General features: G+C 44.8%; 1 protein-coding gene across 20 annotated transcripts in view; it reads right to left on the reverse strand.

Moving 5' to 3' along the window:
- The window catches only part of RERE (arginine-glutamic acid dipeptide repeats), a 1,190,399-nt gene that overhangs the window by 223,993 nt on the left and 943,650 nt on the right, over positions 1 to 22,756 (reverse strand). For all 20 annotated transcript variants that reach the window (XM_085609712.1, XM_085609701.1, XM_085609709.1 and 17 more), the window contains 2 exons: positions 4,780 to 4,942; positions 4,150 to 4,242 (listed from right to left, as the gene is read on the reverse strand). In XM_085609712.1, coding sequence (XP_085465838.1) covers positions 4,150 to 4,242; positions 4,780 to 4,942 — 256 coding nt within the window. The remainder of the gene's footprint in view (positions 1 to 4,149; positions 4,243 to 4,779; positions 4,943 to 22,756) is intronic.

The following is a 22,756-nucleotide window of genomic DNA, read 5'->3' on the forward strand; positions in this document are numbered from 1 at the left end:
AACCGATGCATCACCTCCCCTGGGAGTAAGGGACCGATGCATCGCTTTGCTTTCCAGTTCCTCACCTCACCTGCTTCGCCTTTTAATTTTGCCGCATCTAAGTTACTTTGTGCTAAAAGTAACACATCCATAGATTTCCATGCACTGAACTGATTTAGCCTTTGAAAAGTGATATTGTACTTGTGTATGCTGGAATTGTGACATTTTGGTGTTGTTTTATTCAGATAAATATTGGTAATTTTTTTCTAAACTGGTCTGGACTTCTTTCGTAGTATTTTCACTGTGTTACTTTGTGTGTAAGTGCAAATGCTTTACATATTGCCTCTGAGATAAGCCTGACTGCTCATGCCAAGCTACCAAGGGGGTGAGCAGGAGTTATCTTAGCTGTGCAATCCCCTTACCCTGATTAGAGTGAGGGTCCCTACTTGAAAGGGTGCAAACCACTGCCAACTAGACACCCCATCTCCAACAACTTCAAATGGAATATAGAAGTGCCACATAAAGGCATAGAGTGATGCACATTATTGACCAATATTTCACCTGTAAACATATTGCCAATGTGGTAGCCCATCATCTCTCTTTACTTATCCCTGTCCCCTTGGCAGCGAATGATTCGCCCCACGTTTTTACTCTCTTTCAAAGTACATGTGCTTTGTGCAATCCTAAAGTTTGGAGTAAATATGTGTGAGTGTTTGCATGAGTAAAACCATGACCTTTGACAACCTATGTTGTCCCGGTAAATTACAATTCAATGTAGTTTGTTTCCGTCAGTTATTTAAAACTGTTACAAAAAGATAAAAGCTTTGAAAGGACTGCAGCTCAGTTCATAGATATATACATGAGTTTTTGTGCCCGACCTTCTTCCCCTGTGCCCATCCCTCGCCAGATGGAGCTCTGTTAATTAGAGGAAATCGGTTATACAGTTTTTAATCTTTCTTAGGACGCAGTTAAGTAGGATAAAGTGCTGGTGCTGTGTTGTAATCACTAAGATCGGAGAGGGGTATGGTGCATTGAAATTTGGTAAAGCTAGTATTCTTAGCTCAGGGATGGTTGTACGTCTGGTAGGGTTGCTCTTGGCTCCTGCAGCGAGCTTGCATTTAACGAAGCGAGACACGAGATATTACTTCTCAGTGCTGTGGGAGAAGTTGTTTGTATCCCATTTCCTTTGTGTAGTAGTCCAATATCAATTTCTGGACTTTATAAGGGTGTTGAGAAGGTTCAGGGCGGGGGTGTACTGCATCCCTGAGTGGTTTTTACAAATCTACCACAGTGAGCAAGGATGGAGGCCTTCGCTTGTGAAAAACATATAGCCGAGGCCTCTAAGCAAGTGCATGCTCTTTCTTTCAGAAGTTAAGTGCCTGAGTAAAGTTCTCCTTTCTTGGATCATGGCAGGACAACAGCACAGAAGGTGCAGCCTTGATTCGTATTTATAATTACACAATCTGCAGACGCCTCCATTTACTTGGTTGGCGGAAGCTCGATTGAAATCCAGGATGAGTAATGCCAGCATTCGCATGTACATGATCTCTATCAGAGTGCTAGGATTGAGGGTAGCTGAAATGTAAGGCTGGGGTTTAGCTACCAGATATAGGGGCCAGGAAAAGTGTTGATTTTAAGGAAGCTTGGTCTTGCTGAAATGAGGACAATTGCACTTGTCTGTTGATTGTCTTTTTCCATATTGTGTAGGTGATGGAACTCCAAGCAATCACTTTTTGATTTATCGCCTTAGTTGCTAACGCTCATAAGTTGGTTGTTCAACGGAAAACCTAGATTTTCAAAATTACCTCCGACAGCCCTTGAGTGAGTTTTCTGGAGATTTTAGTATGCAAATGTAAAATTTTAGAAAGTCGGCCTCAATGATGAGGGCTTGTTTCACCAGCCCAAGTTCCAGTCTGAGTCTTGTGCTCAGAAGGTATTTTGGTAGTTGGAAGCATTTCCGTGTAGTCTCCAGGTAAAGCTTGATGTCGATATTGAAGTGCTGAACGAAAGGAGGCTTGAATGTCTTTCTTTATTTCCTCTGCGGATGAGCTTTTTAAGTTGTTATTGAGTCTGGTTAAGCCATAGATGATTGCAGTGGATTTCTTTTTTAGTGCATTTTTGTGAGCAGATGGTTGAGCAGATTCAGTGAACCACACCCAAGGGTACTTATATTTGAGGGTCGAAGTAATGGTCGTGGGACCCACAGTGCAAGAGACTTGTTTTTTGTTCTTGTGGCAACCAAATACAAGTATTTTCGTTTTATCAGAGTTGATGGTAAGAAAGTTCATTACGTCGTATTTATGTAGGCCAGTCAGTGCTCGTTGGAGCCCCAGTTTGGTGTGGTTCATGACAACTATTTCATTCACATATAGAAGGATGTGGAGGGGGTCTGTGGCCTACACGAAGTAGGGGGCTGGGGGCGAGAAGGGAATTGTTGGTTCCTCCAAAAGATGTATTGGTATCAGGGAGGTCACCTTGTTTGGAGAGGTAAGTGCTGGTGTTAACAAGCTCAATTTTCTCGGTTTTAAATGTTTTCTGTCCTCGATGAGGTGGTCTATGGTGTCTGTAAACTGGTATCCGTAGTCATCGGCGGTATCACCCTCATGGGTGAATATCTCAACGTCGACGGGGAAGTCTTCGAGCTCAGGAAATCTTCAGCGTTGAAGGTTTAGTCGTTAACGAGCATGTAGTCGTCAAGAAGGAGGTGGTTGCAGTTAGCGTAGTATTCGTGGCTGTTGTAGTCATCGATGATGCCGTCGTATATGTTTTAGTCAGACAACTATGATCTCGTCTATAGTAAACTGCTAGTCCTAAACTGCTAGTCCACGATGAATCCGCTGGCAGGGCTGAGGAAGGTTTCTTAAAAGTGGAACTGACCTTAGGAGGTGATGTTGGTGGCTCAGAAGACGACCTTTTAGCCTTCTGTGAGGAGACCGAAAGTTCTTTTTTAAAGAAGATTTAGATCTGTGAGAAACGTTTGAAGGATTGCGGCTTTTATATGACCCATGAGTGGTCTTTTGTGAGGCTTTCTTTGGCTCCTCTGAGGAGGCTGGAGAATGGGGTGATCTCTCTTTATTATGAGGTTTCAAAGACGAGTCCTCACTATCTGAGTCTGACACTGGCTGTTTTCATGTTTTGAGTTTCTGAAGCCAGATTAGCAGCCTTCCTTCTCTGTCTTTTAAAGTTTCAGATGAAAAGGTAAGACATACCTTACAGTCTTCAGCAGAATGATCCGGGTAGACGCAGTAGATACAATCTTGGTGCTGATCTTCAGAGTGAAGTTGTTTCTTACTACAGATATAGCAGGACCTGAAGAGACCTTTCTTCTCCTTGCCTGACATGATGTTAAAATAAAGACGAAGTCAGATATGAATGATGATACTCTGTGGGTAAATCAGCAAAGTATCAGAAATATCTTGGGAAAATATCCAAATAGGAAAATAACTGAGCAGAGCTCAGTGGAAACTCCCTAGTACGGCGTGCAGTAGAAAATCTGACGGAATGGAACTCTCTCAGGAGTGTTCTAGAGGGCAGGGCAGCCTGATTGGCTGAGGTATAGGTTTGGTCTCTTTTCAAAATAGACTAAGACAGATTGCAAAATTGAAGGGGCTATGGCCTTCATCCACTATCTTTAACATTGTTTTACTATTATATGTCCTGGGGGCTCCCACCTCGACGGCAGGAATTGATTGAACCACGTGAACCTATGAAAGATGAATGTTCCAACACTGGAGTAAGTGTTATTTTTCAAATTTGGACTCAGATTTATTCTTTGACTATGTGGCTCATTTATTGCTTCTGTGAGTACAACAAATGCTTAGCACTACCCTCGGATAAGCCTAACTATTCGCCCACACTAGCACAAAAGAGAGCATTAGTGTGATCTACTTTTGCCTAAAACAACTGGGGACCCACTGGACTCTCTTCACAGTGTACTTCGTTTTAGTACACCATATAGACAGCCAGCATCATACATGTTGTAAGTGGTGCGTTGAGTTGAAAGCTGTGAAAATACAGATGCAGTTACTAGTATACTATTATGTGGGAGCTAGCTATTGCCATATTCCTGGCAGAATAATAATTTGCACTAAATAGGAGTAAAAACAATTTGGGCAACACAGAGAACCGCAAACAATTCAGACAAGGAAAACAGACACATTGAATACGTACTTGTGGAGAAACAATGGCGACAGGCATATCCCTTCAGCTCTTGTTCACTGTCCTCACTATCAAAATCATCTTCACTGGCAGAGCTGAGGTCCACTGGATACAGAAAGAGGAGAGAGGATCATGAAAAGAAACTCCCAGAAAAGAAAAAGTCAGTTAATATTAATATTCAAGGACAAGCCTGATCCTCGCTAAGCAGTCCGTACTAATATTCATAGCAGAGTGAAAAACAATTCAAAACTAGCAAAAAATAAAATGGGGGCATCGTGCAGAATGTTTTTTTATTTTAACTATTTACAGACATAGCTAGCATGATACGACATGACCACATAAAAATAAGTTGCAGGCATTAAATCATTAAGTGCATGCTTAGCTAGAGGCTCCAGAAAATGGCAATTGCTTCTGGTGCCCAAGACCAGACGAGTCTTGAAATGCTGGCGAAAGCATGCAAGAATCTCTGACTCATAGCCCTCTTCTGGTTTAAAGTCTATGTCAAGGACACCTTGCAGCCATCGAGTCTGTCATCATGGAACTTCTTTGGTTTGCAGTCTATGACAAGGACACCTTGCAGCGCATCATACAGTCTAGTCAAAGATATTGGGCAGTCCACAGCAGGTTCGAAGTTGTACTCACAGAATTCACTGGAAGGTGGTCTTGAAGGTGTGGCAACGGGGGTGGACGCAGTACGTGTTTTGATTCTCCTGAAAACAGCCTGTCGGCGGTGTCTGCGGTGTGCCCTGGAACTGGCAGCTTCTGGTGTCTTTTTCCAGTAGTAATAGAAAGTAATTAATTCTCCCTGAAAGCACAACAGGCAATACATGATTCAACCACAGATGGAAAAGCATCAACAGGGGCTATGCAAGAGGTTATTTTGTTAAACGGGCAACAATTAAAGATACACAAATTAGAAAAATGTAACCTCGGCAGAAACATAAGTTGGTGAATCGAATGGTTATGGTAGCAAGTTGAAGGCAAACCTGCACTTACCAGTTGCATAATTTTCATATTGTCAAAGAACTATTACAGGTGGCAAGATGTTTGGATCTGTCACAGTAAAAGAGGGATGTATATGCTTGCAGGAGGGTCGGAGGTGAATACATTGACGAAATTCTGCCATTTAAATCAATGACACAATTACCACTTCTCCAGTCTGTGGCTTTTCATTCACAAATCATCGCATTTTTGGATATAGTTGTCCAGAGGATTAAGCTGAACTAATCCAACACTACAAGACCCAGAATGCATTGATGTTGATAACGAAATCCTAGGACAACAAACTAGTGGTCTGCAGGGGGCTGCGTTACAGCCCAAAGACAATAGATAATAAGATCTTGAGAAGATGGTGTGTGTGAGAAAGATGGAAGCACTGATAGCAGACAATATTGAGGATATTGGATAACAGCAGTACCTCTTGAAGTTTGAGGATGCAGGAAAACACAAACAAGATTTGCAAATCCAATAAACCTAGTCTTTGGGACCTATTGGCTTTACCAGTGAGTTTTAGTAAGCCATGGGTTCGCCCAAACATTTCCCCAAGGACAAGAAAGTATGGTCTGTGGTGCAGCTGACAGCTTTATTGATGCCAGCAGGGTGGGGGTCAGGGACAGGTGGATGTAAGGTGGGTGTGAGAGGACAGCGAATTGTGGAGGAGTTATGGGGGCTTCAATTCGATAATGTCCTCTAAATTATGCTCCTAGTCTCTAGAAGACACACAGATATGACAATACCGTGCTAAGCTGTATCAGAGTTGCTGCCTCTTTGGTAAGCCTCTTTTGAATGCTCTCACTACCTCTAGTGAGTCATGCCTGCAAAAAAAGTAACTTGGTTATTAAATTGGAATTAATGAAATAGGATCTTAGGCCTCACAATCTCATTATTCCTATATTCTTTTATCCGGAAGCATTAGCAATGCTTAGAAACAACACAGTTAAGGTAGCAAGTGATTTATAAAAAAAACAGCTTTGAAGAGTCTTGCCCTTTTAGTGTTGCTGGTAGAAGGTACATATTAGGTGGTTCTTCTAACTATTGCTTGTAATGTCCATGCTCTCACTTCCTTTATTGCTTCTGATGATAACACTGTAGTTTTAGATTTTTAGGTCTCGCCTGAACCAGCGTTTTGGATTGAAGCATCCAGCGGATTGATTTGATTATTATTACAGTATATCACAAATCGCTTCCATTTTGCTGCATAGCATGCTTTTGTAGTAGGGCTACTAGCCTCTTTGATGATATTAATGCAGTCTGGGGAAGATTGAGGTAGCCAAACTCTAAGATTTCAGGTGCCAGAGCACAAGATTGAGATGAGCTGGATCTGGATGCCTTAATCCCTTCACGGTTCTGAATGAGAAGATTGGGAGTAATGTGTAGTTTTTGGTGCGGAACTACAGATAACTTACATAGGGTTGTGAACTCAGGTTGATGGGCCCATGTGGGAGCAACTAGGATTAGTGTCATGGAATGCTGTCTGAGCTTCCGAACCACTAATGGAATGAGTGAGAGAGGCAGAAAAGCGTAAGCAAATATCTCTGACCAGTTCATCCATGCCTTTGGACAATGGGTGTGGATACCTGGACCAGTTCATTCATGCCTTTGGACAATGGGTGTGGATAACTGGATGCGAAGCTTGGGCATTTTGCGTTTAGATGTGTGGCAAGCAGATCTCTCTCTCTGGGAAGCCCCACGTCTGAAAGAATGGGGGGCGAACTTGAGGGTGGAGTTCCCATTCGTGGATCTGTTAGCGTTGACTGAGCAGATCTGCAATCTGGTTATTTACTCCTGGAAGGTGTTCTGCAAGGAGATGTATTTTGTGAGTTATGGCTAATTTCCAGATGTTCAGCGCTAATTGAAACAGCTGGAGAGAGTGTGTCCCCCCTGTTTTTGTATGTAGTACATTGCTGTCATGTCTGTGCGAATCAGGAAAGCTTTGCCTAATAGATGAAGTTGAAATGCTTTGAGTGCTAGAAAATTTGCTAGCAGCTTGAGATGGTTTATGTGGATTTGCCTTTGTTGCAGAGTCCATATGCCCTGAATGGTATGCTTTTGGAGGTGAGCTTCCAAACCAATGAGCGATGCGTCTGCTGTTAGCACTATCTCTGGAAACGGGTCGATGAAGGGCCGCCCCTTTGAAAGGTTTCGTGTATTCCACCATTGCAGAGAGTGATGGGTGCGGCCGTCCTCCAACACTAGATCTGATAACTGACCCTGAGCCTGGTTCCACTGACGTGCTAAGCACTCTTGAAGTGGGCGCATTTGGAGTCTTGCGTAAGGAACGATTAAGAAGCAAGACGTTATCATTCCTAGCAGTTGCATAAACACTTGAGCTGATAATGAGTTTTTGGGCTGAAAGAGATTAGAGTCTGCATGTTGCGGATTCTGACTGGGTTGGGACACGCTAGAGCTTTGTGAGTGTCTATTGTGGCTTCTAAATACACTTGTATATTGGATGGTTGGAGATGGGACTTGGTAAGGTTTACAGTGAAGGTGGGGAAGTAGTTGAGGTGTTTTTAGAGTGTGGCGTAGGCAGCTTTGCTGCGAGCTGGCTTTTATGAGCCAGTCGTCTAAATAAGGGAAGACATGGATGTGCTGTTTTCTTAGATAAGCCGTGACTACTGCCAGGCATTTTGTGAAAACCCTGGGTGCGGTAGTTACTCCGAATGGGAGTACCTTGAATTGATAATGTTGGCCGTCTACCAGAAACCTGAGGTATTTGCGATGGGCAGGGTGAATGGGAATATGTAAATAGGCATCCTTCAAGTCCAGAGTGGACAGAAAGTCACTTTGCTGAAGGAGTTGAAGTACTTGTTGTGGTGTGACCATGTGAAAGTTGTCTGACTGAATGTATAGATTTAGTTCTCTGAGGTCTAATATAGGCCAGAGAAAGCAGTCCTTTTTGGGAATTAGGAAGTACAGGGAGAAAACTACGGTCCCTTGGTATTGTAATGGCACTGGCTCTATAGCGTGTTTTTCCAACAGAGAGAGAACCTCTTGCCTTAGAAGGGCAAGATGCTCTTGTGAAATTGCATGTGATCTTGGAGCAATATTTGGGGGAGTGTCTGTAAGCTCCAGGCAGTAACCATACTGGATAATTTGTAGTACCCACTTGTCTGAGGTGATTGAATTCCAGACAGGTAGGGATTGGGAGAGACATCCCCAGACAGGAGTGGAATGATCGGTGGTAGCAGAAAGAAGTCACTGTTTGCGGGGGAAGTGTGGGTGGAGTGGCCTTTGCCTCTTCATTTACCGTGCTTTTCTCTAAAACCTCCTCTGAAATAACCTCTTGATGACGGGGATTGGTTATTGCCCTTGTAAGAGGAGGAGGGATTTTCGGTGAATACATTTTTTGAACCACCCTTGTAAAAGGAGCGGCTGAAGGAATGCCTATTGGTAGGTAACTGCAAAGCCCCCATGGACTTTGAGAACTCCATGTCTTTCTTCATTTCCTCTAGCGAGGTATCAAGCGCTGGGCCTAAGATGTTCCTTATCAATTGGTTGGTTGAGAATGGAGGTTTGCACCTCAGGCTTGAATCCTGAGATGCTTAAACAAGCATGCCTGCGTAGGAGTACGCTAGTATTTACTGCATGTGCTGCGGTGTCAGCTGTGTCTAGGGCACACCTGATAGATGTACTGGTGATGAGTTTACCTTCTTGGATAAGATCATTAGCCCTAGACTTGTGTTCATCAGGCAGAAATTGCATGAGTTTTTTCAACTCATCGTAATGAGCCCTATCATAGTGAGCCAGCAAAGTTGAACAGTGGCAATGCACCAATGATTGGCTGCTTGTGAAGCCACTCTTTTGCCAGAGGCATCAGGGAGTTTAGACTCCTTATAGGGAGGAGGAGCCTCACCTGTGGTTTGTGATTTAAATCTCTTGCACGTGTTGGAAACTACAATCGAGTCTAAGGGCAACTGACCTCTGATATAAGCAGGGCCAGTAGGGGCAGGCTTAAATTTTTTCTCCACCCCAAGTGTAATAATTCTTGCCCTCACAGGCTCTTTAAATATGTCATCTGTGTGTTTTAACATGCCTTCAAGCACTGGTAATGTATGAGTGGCTCTTTGAGAGGAAGGAAGGGTCTCAAAGAGGAAATCCTCTTCTAACATCTCTTTATGGAGCTCCACCCCATGATATTGAGCAGCCATGTTAAGAAGCTCAAATATCCTATGTTATCATCAGGTAAGGAGGGTCTAGATGGATCTGTATTGGGGTCAGTATGATAATCCACCCAAGGGTCGATGTCCTGTGGCCCATACTGATCCTCATCCCCGTCATCCTGTGGGTCTGGTGATAGTGGTGGTGAATTTGAGGGTGTAATAAGTAAATTGGGATCAGTGGGAGAAGGAGGTGGAATGTAAGGAGGAGAAGGGTTAGTACCCACACTTTTCCTTTTGAGAGGAATGTGGTAATCCTCTGGCTGGTCTATTACAAGTTTCTTTGGAAGGGTGGCATGGATCTGTCCTGTATCGGGGTGTATAACCATTTTTTTCTGCTTCGGATCTGAAGGCGGACCATCGGGCCAAGGCTCTTTAGACGGAGTGTCTTTTTCCTTACTCGCCGGTTTCGGCGTCGAAGGTTTCGGGTCCGAGCCTTTTGGTGCGGAAGGTGGATTCTTCGATAACGCTGGAATTTGCAGGAGATGTTCCGATTTTGGTTTCCGTGCCGAAGGTGTCGGTTCGGCACCGATATGGGGGCAGTTCGAGCCCAAAGGCTTGTCTTTGTGTTTCGGAGCTGTGCCTAAGGGCGGGGCGTTGGAAACTTTTTGTCGGTGCCGACCTTGGCCCGAAGGCAGAGGAAGGACCGGAGCCTCTGTTAAAGGGGGGGGGGGGGTAGGCCCGATTGCCCGCCATGAGTTTTCCGATCAAAGTTGTTTTGAGTTGAGGCAATACGCGAAGAATGTGCAGCCGCGATCGATAACAATACCGTTGAGGGTAGTGGACTGCGCATCGAAGGGGTCGGCGAAACGGTGCCGAACCGGAGAGCAGCAATACACATCCGAACGCGATGGCGGGAAAAAACAATCTAATGATGGAGCCGATGCCCATGTGCACCATCACCGAGAGGAGGAGTCACCTACCTTGTGACTGGAAAGACTTCTTTGAACAAAAACAAAGTGCAAACATCCGGATCCAACACTAGATGGCGGGCTATGAACAGCATGTGATCTACAGCTCACATGCATCGAACACAGAATTACTCAATCTAGTAAGCCGCAACTCAGCATGCAGCAATTCCTATAATATCAGCAGTTGGTCTGCAGAACGGAAAGGCCAAATTCTGGCAAGGTAAAGACATAAGGCCTGCTAAACATTGAGGGCAAACAGTCTATTTATGCGCGGCAGCAAGACTGTGCAGAAGGAAAATGACATGCAGTATGCATCTGTTCTTGGCATGTAGAGCTGTAGATTCACAAGCTTTGCAAAGTCTGCCATCTAGTGTTAGGTCTGGATGTTTGCACTTTGTTTTTCTTCGAAGAAGTCTTTCCAGTCACGAGGTCGGTGACTCCTCCTTTCGGTGATAGTGCGCATGGGCATCGACTCCATTGTTGGATTGTTTTCCCGCAGAGGATGATAATGGAGTTAGTAAGAGTAGTATAATAGAGCTGTCCATGTGTATGTATCTAAGTAAGATATCACTGTAACAGGTATAGGTACCCGGGGAGGTGGGTGGGCGCATGTGAAACTACAGCTCTACATGCCAAGAACAGATGCATACTGGGTAAGTAGCATTTTCCATTCGAGGCATGTGAGCTGTAGATCACATGCTTTGCATAGACTAGAAAGCAGTAATCTCCTAAAGTGGTGGCTAACCTGTAGCTGTTGCAGAGGTTTGAAAGAGTGCACGTAGAACTGCCTGGGCCACACTAGCTTGCTGTCTTGCCAACACATCTAAACGATAGTGCTCTGTGAATGTGTGAGGTGTAGACCATGTTGCAGCTTTGCAGATGTCATCTATGGGGATGTTTCCTAAAAAAGCCAAAGAAGCCCCTATTTTGCAAGTGGAGTGCGCTCTAGGAGGAATGGTCAATGTACGTTTTGCTTTTGCATAGCATGTTTGAATGCATTCGACTATCCAAGGTGCAATACCTGATTTTGAGATGGGATTGCCTTTATGAGGTGGAGCAAAAGTAACAAAAAGTTGTTTTGTCTTACGGAAAAGTTTTGTCCTTTCTATATAGTAAAGTAATGCTCTTTTAACGTCTAAGGTGTTTAGAACACGTTCGGCCACAGAATCTGGTTGAGGGAAGAACACAGACAACTCAACAGATTAGTTGATATGGAAGGCAGAAATTACTTTGGGGAGAAATTTAGGATTAGTCCCAGGAACCACTTTGTTTTGGTGTACCTGTAAAAATGATTCCTCTATTGTTAGTGCCTGGAGTTCACCTACTCTTCTCAGTGATGTAATTGCTATGAGGAAAGTGATTTTCCAAGTGAGGAATTGCAGCTCACATTTGTGCAATGGCTCAAAAGGTGGACCCATAAGTCTGGTGAGGACTACAACGAGATTCCAGACTTGGGAAGGTGGAAGTCTTGAGGGAATGACTCGAGTCCCTCCATAAATGCTTTATTAACAGGTGCTCTGAAGAGAGACAGATGTTTTCAATTTGAAGGTATGCAGCTATTGCCGCAAGGTTTAAGCCTATGAATGTGTACGCTAAGTTTGAACAATGTAAATGCAGTAAATAGCAGATGATGTTTTGAACTGAAGGATCAAGCTGTTTGTTATTTATTTAATGACAATTAAATCAAACTGTTTCCACTTTGCTGCATAACAAGCCCTTGTAGTTGGACGTCTAGCCTCTTTGATAATGTTCATGCAGTCTAGTGGAAGATTAAGGTAGCCAAACTCTATGACTTCAGGTGCCAGATCGCAAGGTTGAGATGACCGGAATGTAGGTGTCTTATCTCTCCACGGCTCTGGGTGAGGAGATTGGGTGTAAGGTGTAGTTTTTGGTGAAGGACTACTGGGAGCTCCAACAGGGTGGTGAACCACGATTGACGGGCCTTTGAGGAAGCAACTAGGAATAGTGTCGGGGACGCCTGTCTGAGCTTTCGAACCACTAGTGGAATCAGTGGAAGAGATGGAAAAGCATAGGTAAGTATCCCTGACCAGTTCACAGATATTGCATTACCTTTCGACAATGGGTGTGGATACCTGGAGGAGAAGCTTGGGCATTTTGTGTGTGGCAAACAGGTCCATGTCTGGGAAGCCCCACATTTGAAAGAATGGGAGGAGAACTTGAGGGTGGAGTTCCCACTCGGGAATTTGTTGTCTTTGCATGCTGAGCAGGTCCACAATTTAGTTGTCTACTCCAGGAAGGTGTTCTGCCAGGAGATACATTTTGTGAGGTATGGCCCACCGCCAGATGGCTTGTGCAAGTTGTGACAGTTGGAGAGAGTGTGTCCTCCCATGTTTTTGTATGTAATACATGGCTTTCGTCTGTACGTATTAGGACAGCTTTGCCTAGTAGGTGAACTTGAAAGGCTTTGAGCGCTAGAAATACTGCTAGCAGCTCTAGATAATTTATGTGAAGCTGTTTTTGCCGTTGACCCCACATATCCTGAATGGTGTGTGTGTGTGAAGATGAGCTCCCCAACCAGTGAGCGATGCGTCTACTGTTAGCACTGTCTGTGGGGTAGGGTCCATGAAGGGCCGCCCCTTGAAAAGGTTTTGTGGATTCCGCCAGAGCGATGAGTACAGCCGTCCACCAACACCTGATTACTGACCCTGAGACTGATTCCACTGACGTGCTAGGCATTCCTAAAGGGGGTGCATCTGAAGTCTTGCATAGGGGACTATTAAAATGCAAGACACCATTATTCCCAGTAACTGCATGAATACCTGAGCTGGTAAGGAGTGGCTGGGCTAGAAATGAAAAATCAGAACTTGAATATTGCAAATTGTGGCTGGATTGGGACAGGCTAGAGCTTTTAGTGCATCTAGAGTGGCCCCCTAATACATCTGTGTGTGGGAGGGTTGGAGATGGGAGTTGGGTAGATTTATTGTGAACTCAAGGTCGTGGAGCAGTTGTACTGTTCTAGAAGAATGTTGTAGACACTTTTCTTGTGAACTGGCTTTGGTGAGCCAGTCGTCCAAGTATGGGAAGGCATGAATGTGTTTTCTTCGTAGATGAGCTGCAACTACTGCCAGGCATTTGGTGATAACCCTGCGAGCAGTGGTGACTCCGAAAGAGAGCACTTTGAATTGGTAGTGTTGTCCCGCAACCACAAACCTGAGGTGTTTGCGATGAGCGGGGTGAATTGGAACATGGAAGTAGGAGTCCTTTAAATCTAAGGTTGACAGAAAGTCGCCTTGCTGAATTAGTGGGAGCACTTGCTGGGGTGTTATCATATGAAAGTGATCTGATTGAATGTATAGATTTAGATCTAGAAGGTATAGTATAGGTTTTAGAGAGCTGTGCTTTTTGGGAATTTGGAAGTATAGGGAGTATACTCCGGTCTCTTGATATTGTAATGGAACTGGCTCTATAGCTCCTTTTTCTAACAGAGAGAGGACTTCTTGTTTGAGAAGGTTCAGATGTTCTTGAGCCATAGTGTGTGATTTTGGAGGGATGTTTGGGGGACTGGCTGTTAGTTCCAGGCAATAACCATATTGGATAATTTGTAGAACCCATCTGTCTGAAGTGATTGTATTCCAGACGGGTAGAAATTAGGAGGGAAGTCCCCCCCCGACAGGAGTGGAATGATCGGGGGTAGAGGAGGGAAGTCACTGCTTAGTATTTGCAGGGGAAGTGCATGTTAAGTTGCCTCTTCCTCTGCCGTTGTGTCCTCCAAAACCTCCTCTAAAGTAACCTCTTGAGGAGGGCGACTGATTATTGCCCTTGTAAGAGGAGGAGGGATTTTCCAAGGAAATAGTTTTGGAGCCACCCCTATAAAAGGAGCGACAAAAGATCTCCTATTGGAAGGGAATTGCAATGCCCCCATGAATTTAGCGACCTCAGTATCTTTTTTCATCTTCTCTAGAGAAGTATCCACTGTAGGACCAAAGAAGTGCTCTTTGTCAAATGGTTGGTTTAAAATAGAGGTTTAAACTTCAGGTTTCAACCCTGAAATTCTGAGCCAAGCATGTTTGCGTAGTAATACACTGGTGTTGCCTGCGCAGGCTGCTGTATCTGCTGCGTCTAAGGCGCACCTAATAGAAGTGTTAGTGATTAATTTACCTTCCTGAATTGGGTCATTGGCTTTGGTTTTATGCTCATCAGGTAAAAACAGTATTAATTTATCTAGCTCATCCTAGTGAGCTCTATCGTAACAAGCTAACAGGGCTTGCGCATTTGCAATGCGCCAGTGATTGGCTGCTTGTGATGCTATTCTTTTGCCTGAGGAATCAATTAACTTTGACTCCTTATCAGGATGAGGGGCATCACCTGTAGTTTGCGAATTTGGCCGTTAACGAGCGTTGGAAACCACAAGTGAGTCTAATGGAAGTTGACCCTTGACGTAAGTGGGGTCAGTGGGTGCTGGCTTATACTTTCTCAATGCTGGGCGTAATTATTCTTGCTCGCACAGGGTCTCTAAAAATTTCGTCAGTTTGTTTAAGTATTCCCTTAAGCATAGGTAGTGTCTGTGGTGATCTCCGCGAGGTACTTACCAAGTTTCAAACAGAAAATCCTCTTCAAGAGCCTCCTTGTGTAATTCCACCCCATGGTATTGAGCAGTCCTGTTAAGTAGCTCTATATACTCTACGTTGTCATCAGGTGGTGAGGGTTTGGAGGGTATAGGTCCGGATCGTTGTCTGCGATCGGATCTCTATTATAGTCATCCCAGGGGTCATTCATGTCCTGTGGCCTAGCTTCATCCCCATACTCTTCATCTTCTGGATTAGGTGATTGAGGTTGTGGGGAATTTGTGGGTGTGATGAGCAGATAACCAGTTTTTTGTTTTGGATCCGTGTTTGCAGGTGTAACGTCGACACAAGGCTCTTTAGCTGGAACAGTTGTCTTTCCTTTAGACGTCGCAGTTTTCGGTGTCTAAGGTTTCAGCTCCGAAGCTTTCGGTTCCGAAGATTTACTTTTCGATAACATGGAAATAGCCACAAGAACATGCTTCGATTTCGATATGCTTGGATTTCGAGGCCGAAGATTTTGGTTCGACATCTGTATGTGACACACTCGATCCGGAACGCTTTGATTTTTGTTTCGGTGCCGGGCCGGAGAGCGGGGCATCTGAAATGTATTCTTCCTCTACTTCGGCTTCCTGCGTGTGGGATTCTTCACGGTCGGAGTCTTCTCCAAAGATATCCGGTGCTGAGCCGCTTTGCTGATGCATTTCGTGACATCGAACCAGACGGTCACGGAGCGTCTTCTTTGATCGAAACAATTGGCACGCGTCACAGTCTTGTTTGTCGTGTTCCGAGGATAGACAGATTGCACACTTCGAGGAAGTCTGTGCGTGGAAATTTAGCGCGACACCCGGGACAGAATTTGAATGGAGTCTGTTCCATCGACTGCTAGTGAGCCCGACGTGGCTAGGCCTAATGGCCCTCCACAACACTTTCAATCGAAGACTTTCACTCGAAACGATACCTGAAGATGGGAAACGCTATCGAGAAACAATACCGTTGAGGGTAGTGGATTGCGCGTCGAGGGGAACCCGAGAACGGTGTTGAACCGGAGCACCACAATTCACATCCGAACCCGATGGCAGAAAAAAACAATCTAACAATGGAGTTGATGCCCAATCACACTATCACCGAAAGGAGGAGTCACCGACCTCGTGACTGTAAAGACTTCTTCGAAGAAAAACAAAGTGCAAACATCCAGACCCAACACTAGTTGGCAGGCTATGCAAAGCATGTGATCTACAGCTCATATGCCTCAAACAAAACGTTATTCCATTGTTTAAATCTCAGTTTCAAACTCTAGACAAGCGAGCAAGTTAATTATCTGTAACAAGTACTGGTAGTGAAAAAGAAATCTCTGAGATCCTATAAAATGGGGGGGGGGAAGGGATGGAGTTACGAAGGTCAAGTCATAAGGAGCAGAATCAGACAGTGAAGTTATACAGTTCTTTAAAAAAAAAAAATCTGCCACAAAGAAAATGGAATAAGAATTGTGACAGTAAATCTGCAGCACTTAGTAAATTTGTAGCAAATGAACAGCATTTTAAACTAAAGGGTTACAGCACCTGATGCAGAGATCTTGGTGCACCCTGCAATTTTTAGATTACGATAACGGCAAGGTAACTGATGGTTCATATACTTATTGGAGAGATTGGTGAGCGGTCTAGTTAACAAAGTATTAATATGTCTGCTGCAAAGCACAACGTGTAGAAGGCAGAATACGTTTATGGGAGCCGGGATCTCTAAAATATTGTTAAGAGGGTCAATGCTTTAGTTTCAAAGGTTGTGTTGCACACACGTCACAGATTACAATTCTTGCATTAGTTTAGAGCACAGGTCTTCAAACTGTGGGGCGTGCCCCCCTGGGGGGGCGTGGATGGGTTCCCAGGGGGTGCAAAGGCCTCTGTAAGCACATGTAAATGAAGAAACCTGGAAGTGTAGCGATGTTTATTTGCTGCATTTCCAGGCTGTCTTCATTTTCTCCGAAGCCCTCAGAGTGCTGTGGGGCCCGAGGAGTGTGCTGCTGGGGGCTCGGCTGGGCAGAGTCTGGAGTCTTATTAAGACTCCAGCACGCCTGAGTTTTTCACAGGTCTTTAAAGACCATTTGCATACCTTTGGAAACTGGTTACTGAGGCTTAGTTTTTTTTTCTTTTCAAGTACCCCCTGGGCCCCGACTCTGCCTCTTCCTTACATTTGTATTGTAAATTTACTGCTGTAGTGTGAAAATGCATTTCATGAAAAAGAATATGAAAAAGGGTTGCCAATAGAAAAGATGCCAGCCATGTATGTTTGTTTAAAGAGCCTGCAAAGACCTTGCTTTGACACTAAATAGGGTCTTAAATAAAACAAAGTATGTATTCATTTGTAATTTGACTTTCTGTCCCTTTTATTTGCAGTCATGAAACATGCAGGCAGCCCTAGAACACATTTAAAAGTGCTATATTTGCTTCTCTGAGTACGCACAGATAAGTGCTGAAAATAGGGCTTTAGGTGACTGTTTCTTTTTGTACCGTCTGCAACATCAAAATAATGAGCTGGCAACCCTAATCATAAGACCGGAAGTTTGCTGCAGGATCAGCACATTATTTATTTCCTTCACCCTCGATTCCCTGATTAATTCCATAATAGCAATAGTTTAATTTATATCTGAAACCCTACGCCCCGTCAATAACATGCTGATTAACTTCAAGTGTCTGGGAATTCACCCTGCATTCAGACAACTCACTCATTCTCACCCTTCACTTTCACGCTCACCCTGCACTCAAAGCGCATAGTTATGGTTTTCCCGCATTTGCCACAATCTATCGTCTGCTGCATAATTTGCAGATTAAAAAATGCTACAACACGTTACCTCACAGTGGAAGACCCTTTCTAAAAGTTGACTGGTCACCTTTCTGTTGTTTATTGCTATATGTGGGTGTTAATGTGGTACTTATGAGGAGCAATAAAGGCCAGGACAATGTTAACAAGTGTAAAAATAGCAAAAACGTGCAGTAATGCTATCACAAAATAGGCAGCATAATTCGCCTTTGCTTGCTGCAAAACTGAGTCAACCATGCTGAATAATTTGGCCTTCTCCTGCCGCATAATTCTAATGGCCCTGTTTCTAGTGCCATGAGGTCCCAGCCTGTGGCAGAAAGCACTGTGAATATGTAAGTTATTATTTTAAAACAGTATTTACCTACTCTAAGCTAGGCCGCTGCAAAATGATGCAGTGATTGAGATAAAACAAGTTCTTACAAAACATACTTTTTAGTAATAAGTAATCAAACTGTATCTAATGCAGAGATTTTTGTAAGTGTCTCCACTATTCCAGATCCCAGCTGATAACTCCTTTACATTACATCTTAAAAAGAATAGATCTTTGCCACCATAAAGCTTCAAGCAGATCCACTGGAATTATTCAGCAGAAGAGGACAAGATTATGCGGCAGGTTTGACTAAATTATGCAGCAAGAAAAGGTAAATTATGCTGCACAATGCGCCACATTTTGTGGTTGGCATTACTTCATTATTTTGTCATTTTGACTCACGATAACGCTGTCAGGGAAAATATTTCACCTCATTAGTACCAGTGTAGCACCCAAATACAGCAGTAAGCAACTACAAGATTACCAGTCAATCTTTCCAAAGGGCCTTCCACTGCTCCGAAACACTTTGTCACCCTTTAAGTAACTTTTGTTCTGTTTGAGCTAGAATCAAGATTTTTTTGTTGAAATCTGCAGATTATGTAGCAAATGCAGTACACTGATAATTATGTGGAAAACGCTGCTGCTGCAGAAACTCATAATTCAATGGTTTCTTTTTTAACTTTCTGCACTACCACCCACACTTCGATTTCAGGCAGAGGCATCTCAAAGTCAGTATTAACCATTCAGGGGCAGTTGTTTTGTGAAAGCTGAGTCCATGGGGTGGCAGGTAGAAGGCCACCAGGGTGCATTCAGATGCAAAGCCCTAATCCTCTCGATCCTTGGAGCCTCACAGTAAAGGAGCGAGATTCATAGATATTGTCAAAGAGAAGGCCCAGAATAGGGAGCACTGTATGCGGACTCATTTTTATGTTTACAAATGGCCAGAGACCGCTTCTTCAGAGAGATACCCAAAAAGGGACATTCATTAGTGAAGCTGGTACTGCTGCCAAGTATGTAAGTGGCTACTGCTGGTTATTATAAAGGAGCAGATGCAGCAGGACTGGGGCCCAAGGATTTGAGGGCCCCACTGCATCACAATTATGACTGTCTACCTTTAAAAAAAAAGGGGGCATCAGAGCTTATTTGTCCTTTCAAGCATTAGGACAGAGGTGGTGATCCATCATGGAGGGGAAGAGGTAAACAAGGCAAAGGAGATAGCCTGCTACTCAGGACTGCAGTTATCATTAGTGCAGCAGGTATAGTTACATTGGGGTCAAAGAGTGTGAGGGGCTCACAACACCCCAATTATGTGGAACAGTTTGTTTGGGATATCTGGTTTTGTTTTATGCTTTTGCTGTTTTATAAGTCTCATATTTGGTGCAATTCATAAGCTATAGAAAAAATATTCCTGAAATCATCTCATAAGCCCACACCACATCTTCAACAAAGCCAGCACAGCCCTTGCACCCCATCTCCGGAAAGTCATCAACATCTCCTTCAAGACAGCAACCTTCCCGGAGAGCTGGAAGCAGGCAGAGATCAACGCCTTACTCAAGAAACCCAAGGCGGACCCCATGGAATTTCTGGCCCATCTCCCTACTCCCGTTCCCAGCGAAGGTCATCGAGAAGACAATCAACAAACAACTGACCCGCTAACTCGAGGAGAACAGCATCCTGGAACCTTCCCAATACGGGTTCCGCAGCACCGAAACTGCCCTCATTGCCGCCACCAATGACATCGGGACCCTGCTAGACAACGGAGAAACAGCGGCCCTCATCCTTCTGGACCTGTCAGCCGCCTTCGACATGGTCTGCCACCGCACACTACGAACACGCCTCCACGACGCCGGGATCCAAGAGGAGGCCTTGGACTGGACCACCTCCTTCCTTGCCGGCAGAACACAGAGTGTCCGCCTTCCCCCCCCCCTTCCACTCCGAAGCCACCGAGATCATCAACGGCGTACCACAGGGCTCATTCCTCAGCCCAACGCTGTTCAACATCTACATGGCACCACTCGCCCACGTCGCCTGACTGCACGACCTCAACACCATTTCCTATGCCGACGACACCCAGCTGAACCTCTCCCTCACCAAAGACCCCCACACCACCAAAACCAGCCTCCACGAAGCAATAAAGGCCATCGCCGAATGGATGAGGAACAGCCGACTGAAGCTGAAATCGGACAAGACGGAGGTCCTCATCCTCGGATCCACCCCCTCGGCCTGGGATTACTCCTGGTGGCCGACCGCACTGGGAACAGCCCCAACACCCATAGACCATGCACACAACCAAGGGGTCATCCTCGACTCCACCCTCTCCATGACTAAGCAGGTCAACGTCGTCTCTTCCTCATGCTTTAACACCCTCCGCATGCTTCGCAGGATCTACAAGTGGATCCCCACCGAAACGAAAATAACGGTCACCCAGGCTCTCGTCAGCAGGAGACTGGACTACGGAAACGCCCTCTACACAGGAGCCTCGGCCAAACTCCTGAGACGGCTGCAACGCATCCAGAACGCCTCTTCAGGCCTGATCTTCGACATCCCTCGCTGCAGCCACATCACACCCCACCTGAGAGACCTGCACTGGCTCCCCGTCAGAGAGGATAACCTTCAAGCTCCTCACCCACGCACACAAGGCACTCCACAACACCGGACCAGCTTACCTCAACAGACGACTCAGCTTCTACACCCCACCCGCCAGCGACACTCCAACGACCTCGCACTCGCCACAGTCCCCCGCATCGGAAGAGCGACCTTCGGCGGTAGATCGTTCACCCACCTCGCTGCCAAGACCTGGAACACCCTCACCACCCACCTACGGCAGACCCAAGACCTGCTGACCTTCAGAAGACTGCTCAAGACCTGGCTTTTCGAGCAGTAGCAGCATTACCCACCCCCAGCGCCTTGAGACCCTCACGGGTAAGTTGTGAGCTTTACAAATGTTATGATTGATTGATCTTCTATATCAGGCTGTGTATGCGTAGAACCCTGTGGTATAATGTCTAACTGTTTTGAGCATGGTAATGGTGAAGATGGTGGAGGGGGCTGAGGGATAGGGTGGAAAGGGCTTGTAGCAGTGCCCTTCTCTTTTAGAGAGATTTTGTTGGTTATTTCCTCTTAAGGAATTTTCCTTTTGGAAGACGTTACTGATTTTGCCAATATATGTCCAGTGTCTGGATTAATGTGAATCTTCTTTTGCTTAGGATCCAGTTTTTCCTGCATAGTTTCTAGGATTGGTTCTGGAGGTTTTTGAAGAGCATCCTTTGGTTTCAGTGCCGAACTGGATTTGTCTTTATCATCCTTTGGATCCGAAGACTTCGGTGCCGAAGGTGTTTTGTCTCAGCTTGAGCCCGAAGGCTTGGTGTGTTGTTTCAGTGCCGATCCCGAGGGCAGAGCGTTGGAAGCAGTAATCTCGGTACCGGTCTTGGCCAGAAGGCACTGGTGGCCCAGAAGCCTTTTGTTTGGTGGTAGGATGTTTTGTGGGCAAAGGGGCTTTCACGGCACCCCGTCTGGCTGGAGCGTTTTCGGACTCTAGCTCGATTTCTAGTTGAGAATCTGACTCTTGGATGGCGAGTGCCTGCTCCTCTTCTGCTGCTTACCCTTCCATCTCCTACAGCTCAATATCTTCTCCGAAGATATCCAGGGTGAGCTCAATGTTCTGCCACTGCATGTCCCTCAGTCAAGTCAGACGGTCTCGCAAAGTAATTTTCGATTTGAATGACCGACAAGCGTCGCAATGTTCTTCCTTATGCTCCAGTGAGAGGGACACGTTGCAGACTTTGTGTTGGTCGGTGCATGGATATTGAGAGTGGCACAGAGGACATAACTGGAACGAAGTCTGTTCCATCAGCAGAAGACTCGCTAATGTGTAACGGAGTGGAAGTAAACCGACACAGCTAGGGCCGAAGGCCGCCAGTGAGGTCTTCTCCATTGAAGATAGAGGTTTCCAATCTTTTTCGACAAGCAGAGGATGATGAATGCGTATGGAACAATACCGACAAGGGTACAGTGGATTACGCACTAAGGGGATCCCGAAGAACAGTGTCTAACTGAAGCGCCGCAACCCACGTCCGAACCCAAGGACGAAAAGAAAACAATCTAACAATGGAGTCGATGCCCATGCACACTATCACCTAAAGGAGGAGTCACTCTACCTTGTGACTGAGAATGACTTCTTCGAAGAAAAACAACTTGCAAACCCTCTGACCCAACACTAGATGGCAGGAGTATGCAAAGCATTTGTACCTACAGCACACATGCCTCTAACCTTTAGTTATCCTTCTCAGATACCTTCTACAAATGTGTAACAATTTCAACAGTTAAGTCTTTTTGAAAATTATTTCATAGGAAAAATTACTTACAAGTACAAATGTGGTGTATTAATACAAGGCAATTAAAAACATTTCTAAAATAAATATAGAGTTTTGAGAATCTCACTTCAATGGTCTTCAAAAAAATAAAAAACAAAGCAGCAGGAAATGATATGCACAGGCATCAGTGCCAGTAAAGGATAATATTGATTTTGCTTGTTTAAGAGTGTCAGTTTCCTACTGCTGCATAGGGCTCCCTATTTTCACTGCTTGACTCAAGGCCACAATTTACACAAGGCCAGAGCCAAAAGACACTTCAGTATAATGCACACCATATAAATGTGCTATTTGTCAATATTCCTTTACACACACACCCCTAAATGCACATATATATGATGTATATAACGTTGCCTGGAAAAGTCAGGCATTTTCTTGCTACTGTAATGTGTATGGTTGCAGGGCACTAAGTCAAGGATCAGCTGAACATCAAAAAATTTGAATCAAATGTAGAATTTACTATTTTGAGGAATTAGAGGTACTTCTGGAAAAACATATTGTATTTCTATTAAACAACAACTTGATGGGG

Source organism: Triturus cristatus, chromosome 1_2 (genome assembly GCF_964204655.1).
Source record: "Triturus cristatus chromosome 1_2, aTriCri1.1, whole genome shotgun sequence".
In the NCBI taxonomy this organism is placed as follows: domain Eukaryota; kingdom Metazoa; phylum Chordata; class Amphibia; order Caudata; family Salamandridae; genus Triturus; species Triturus cristatus.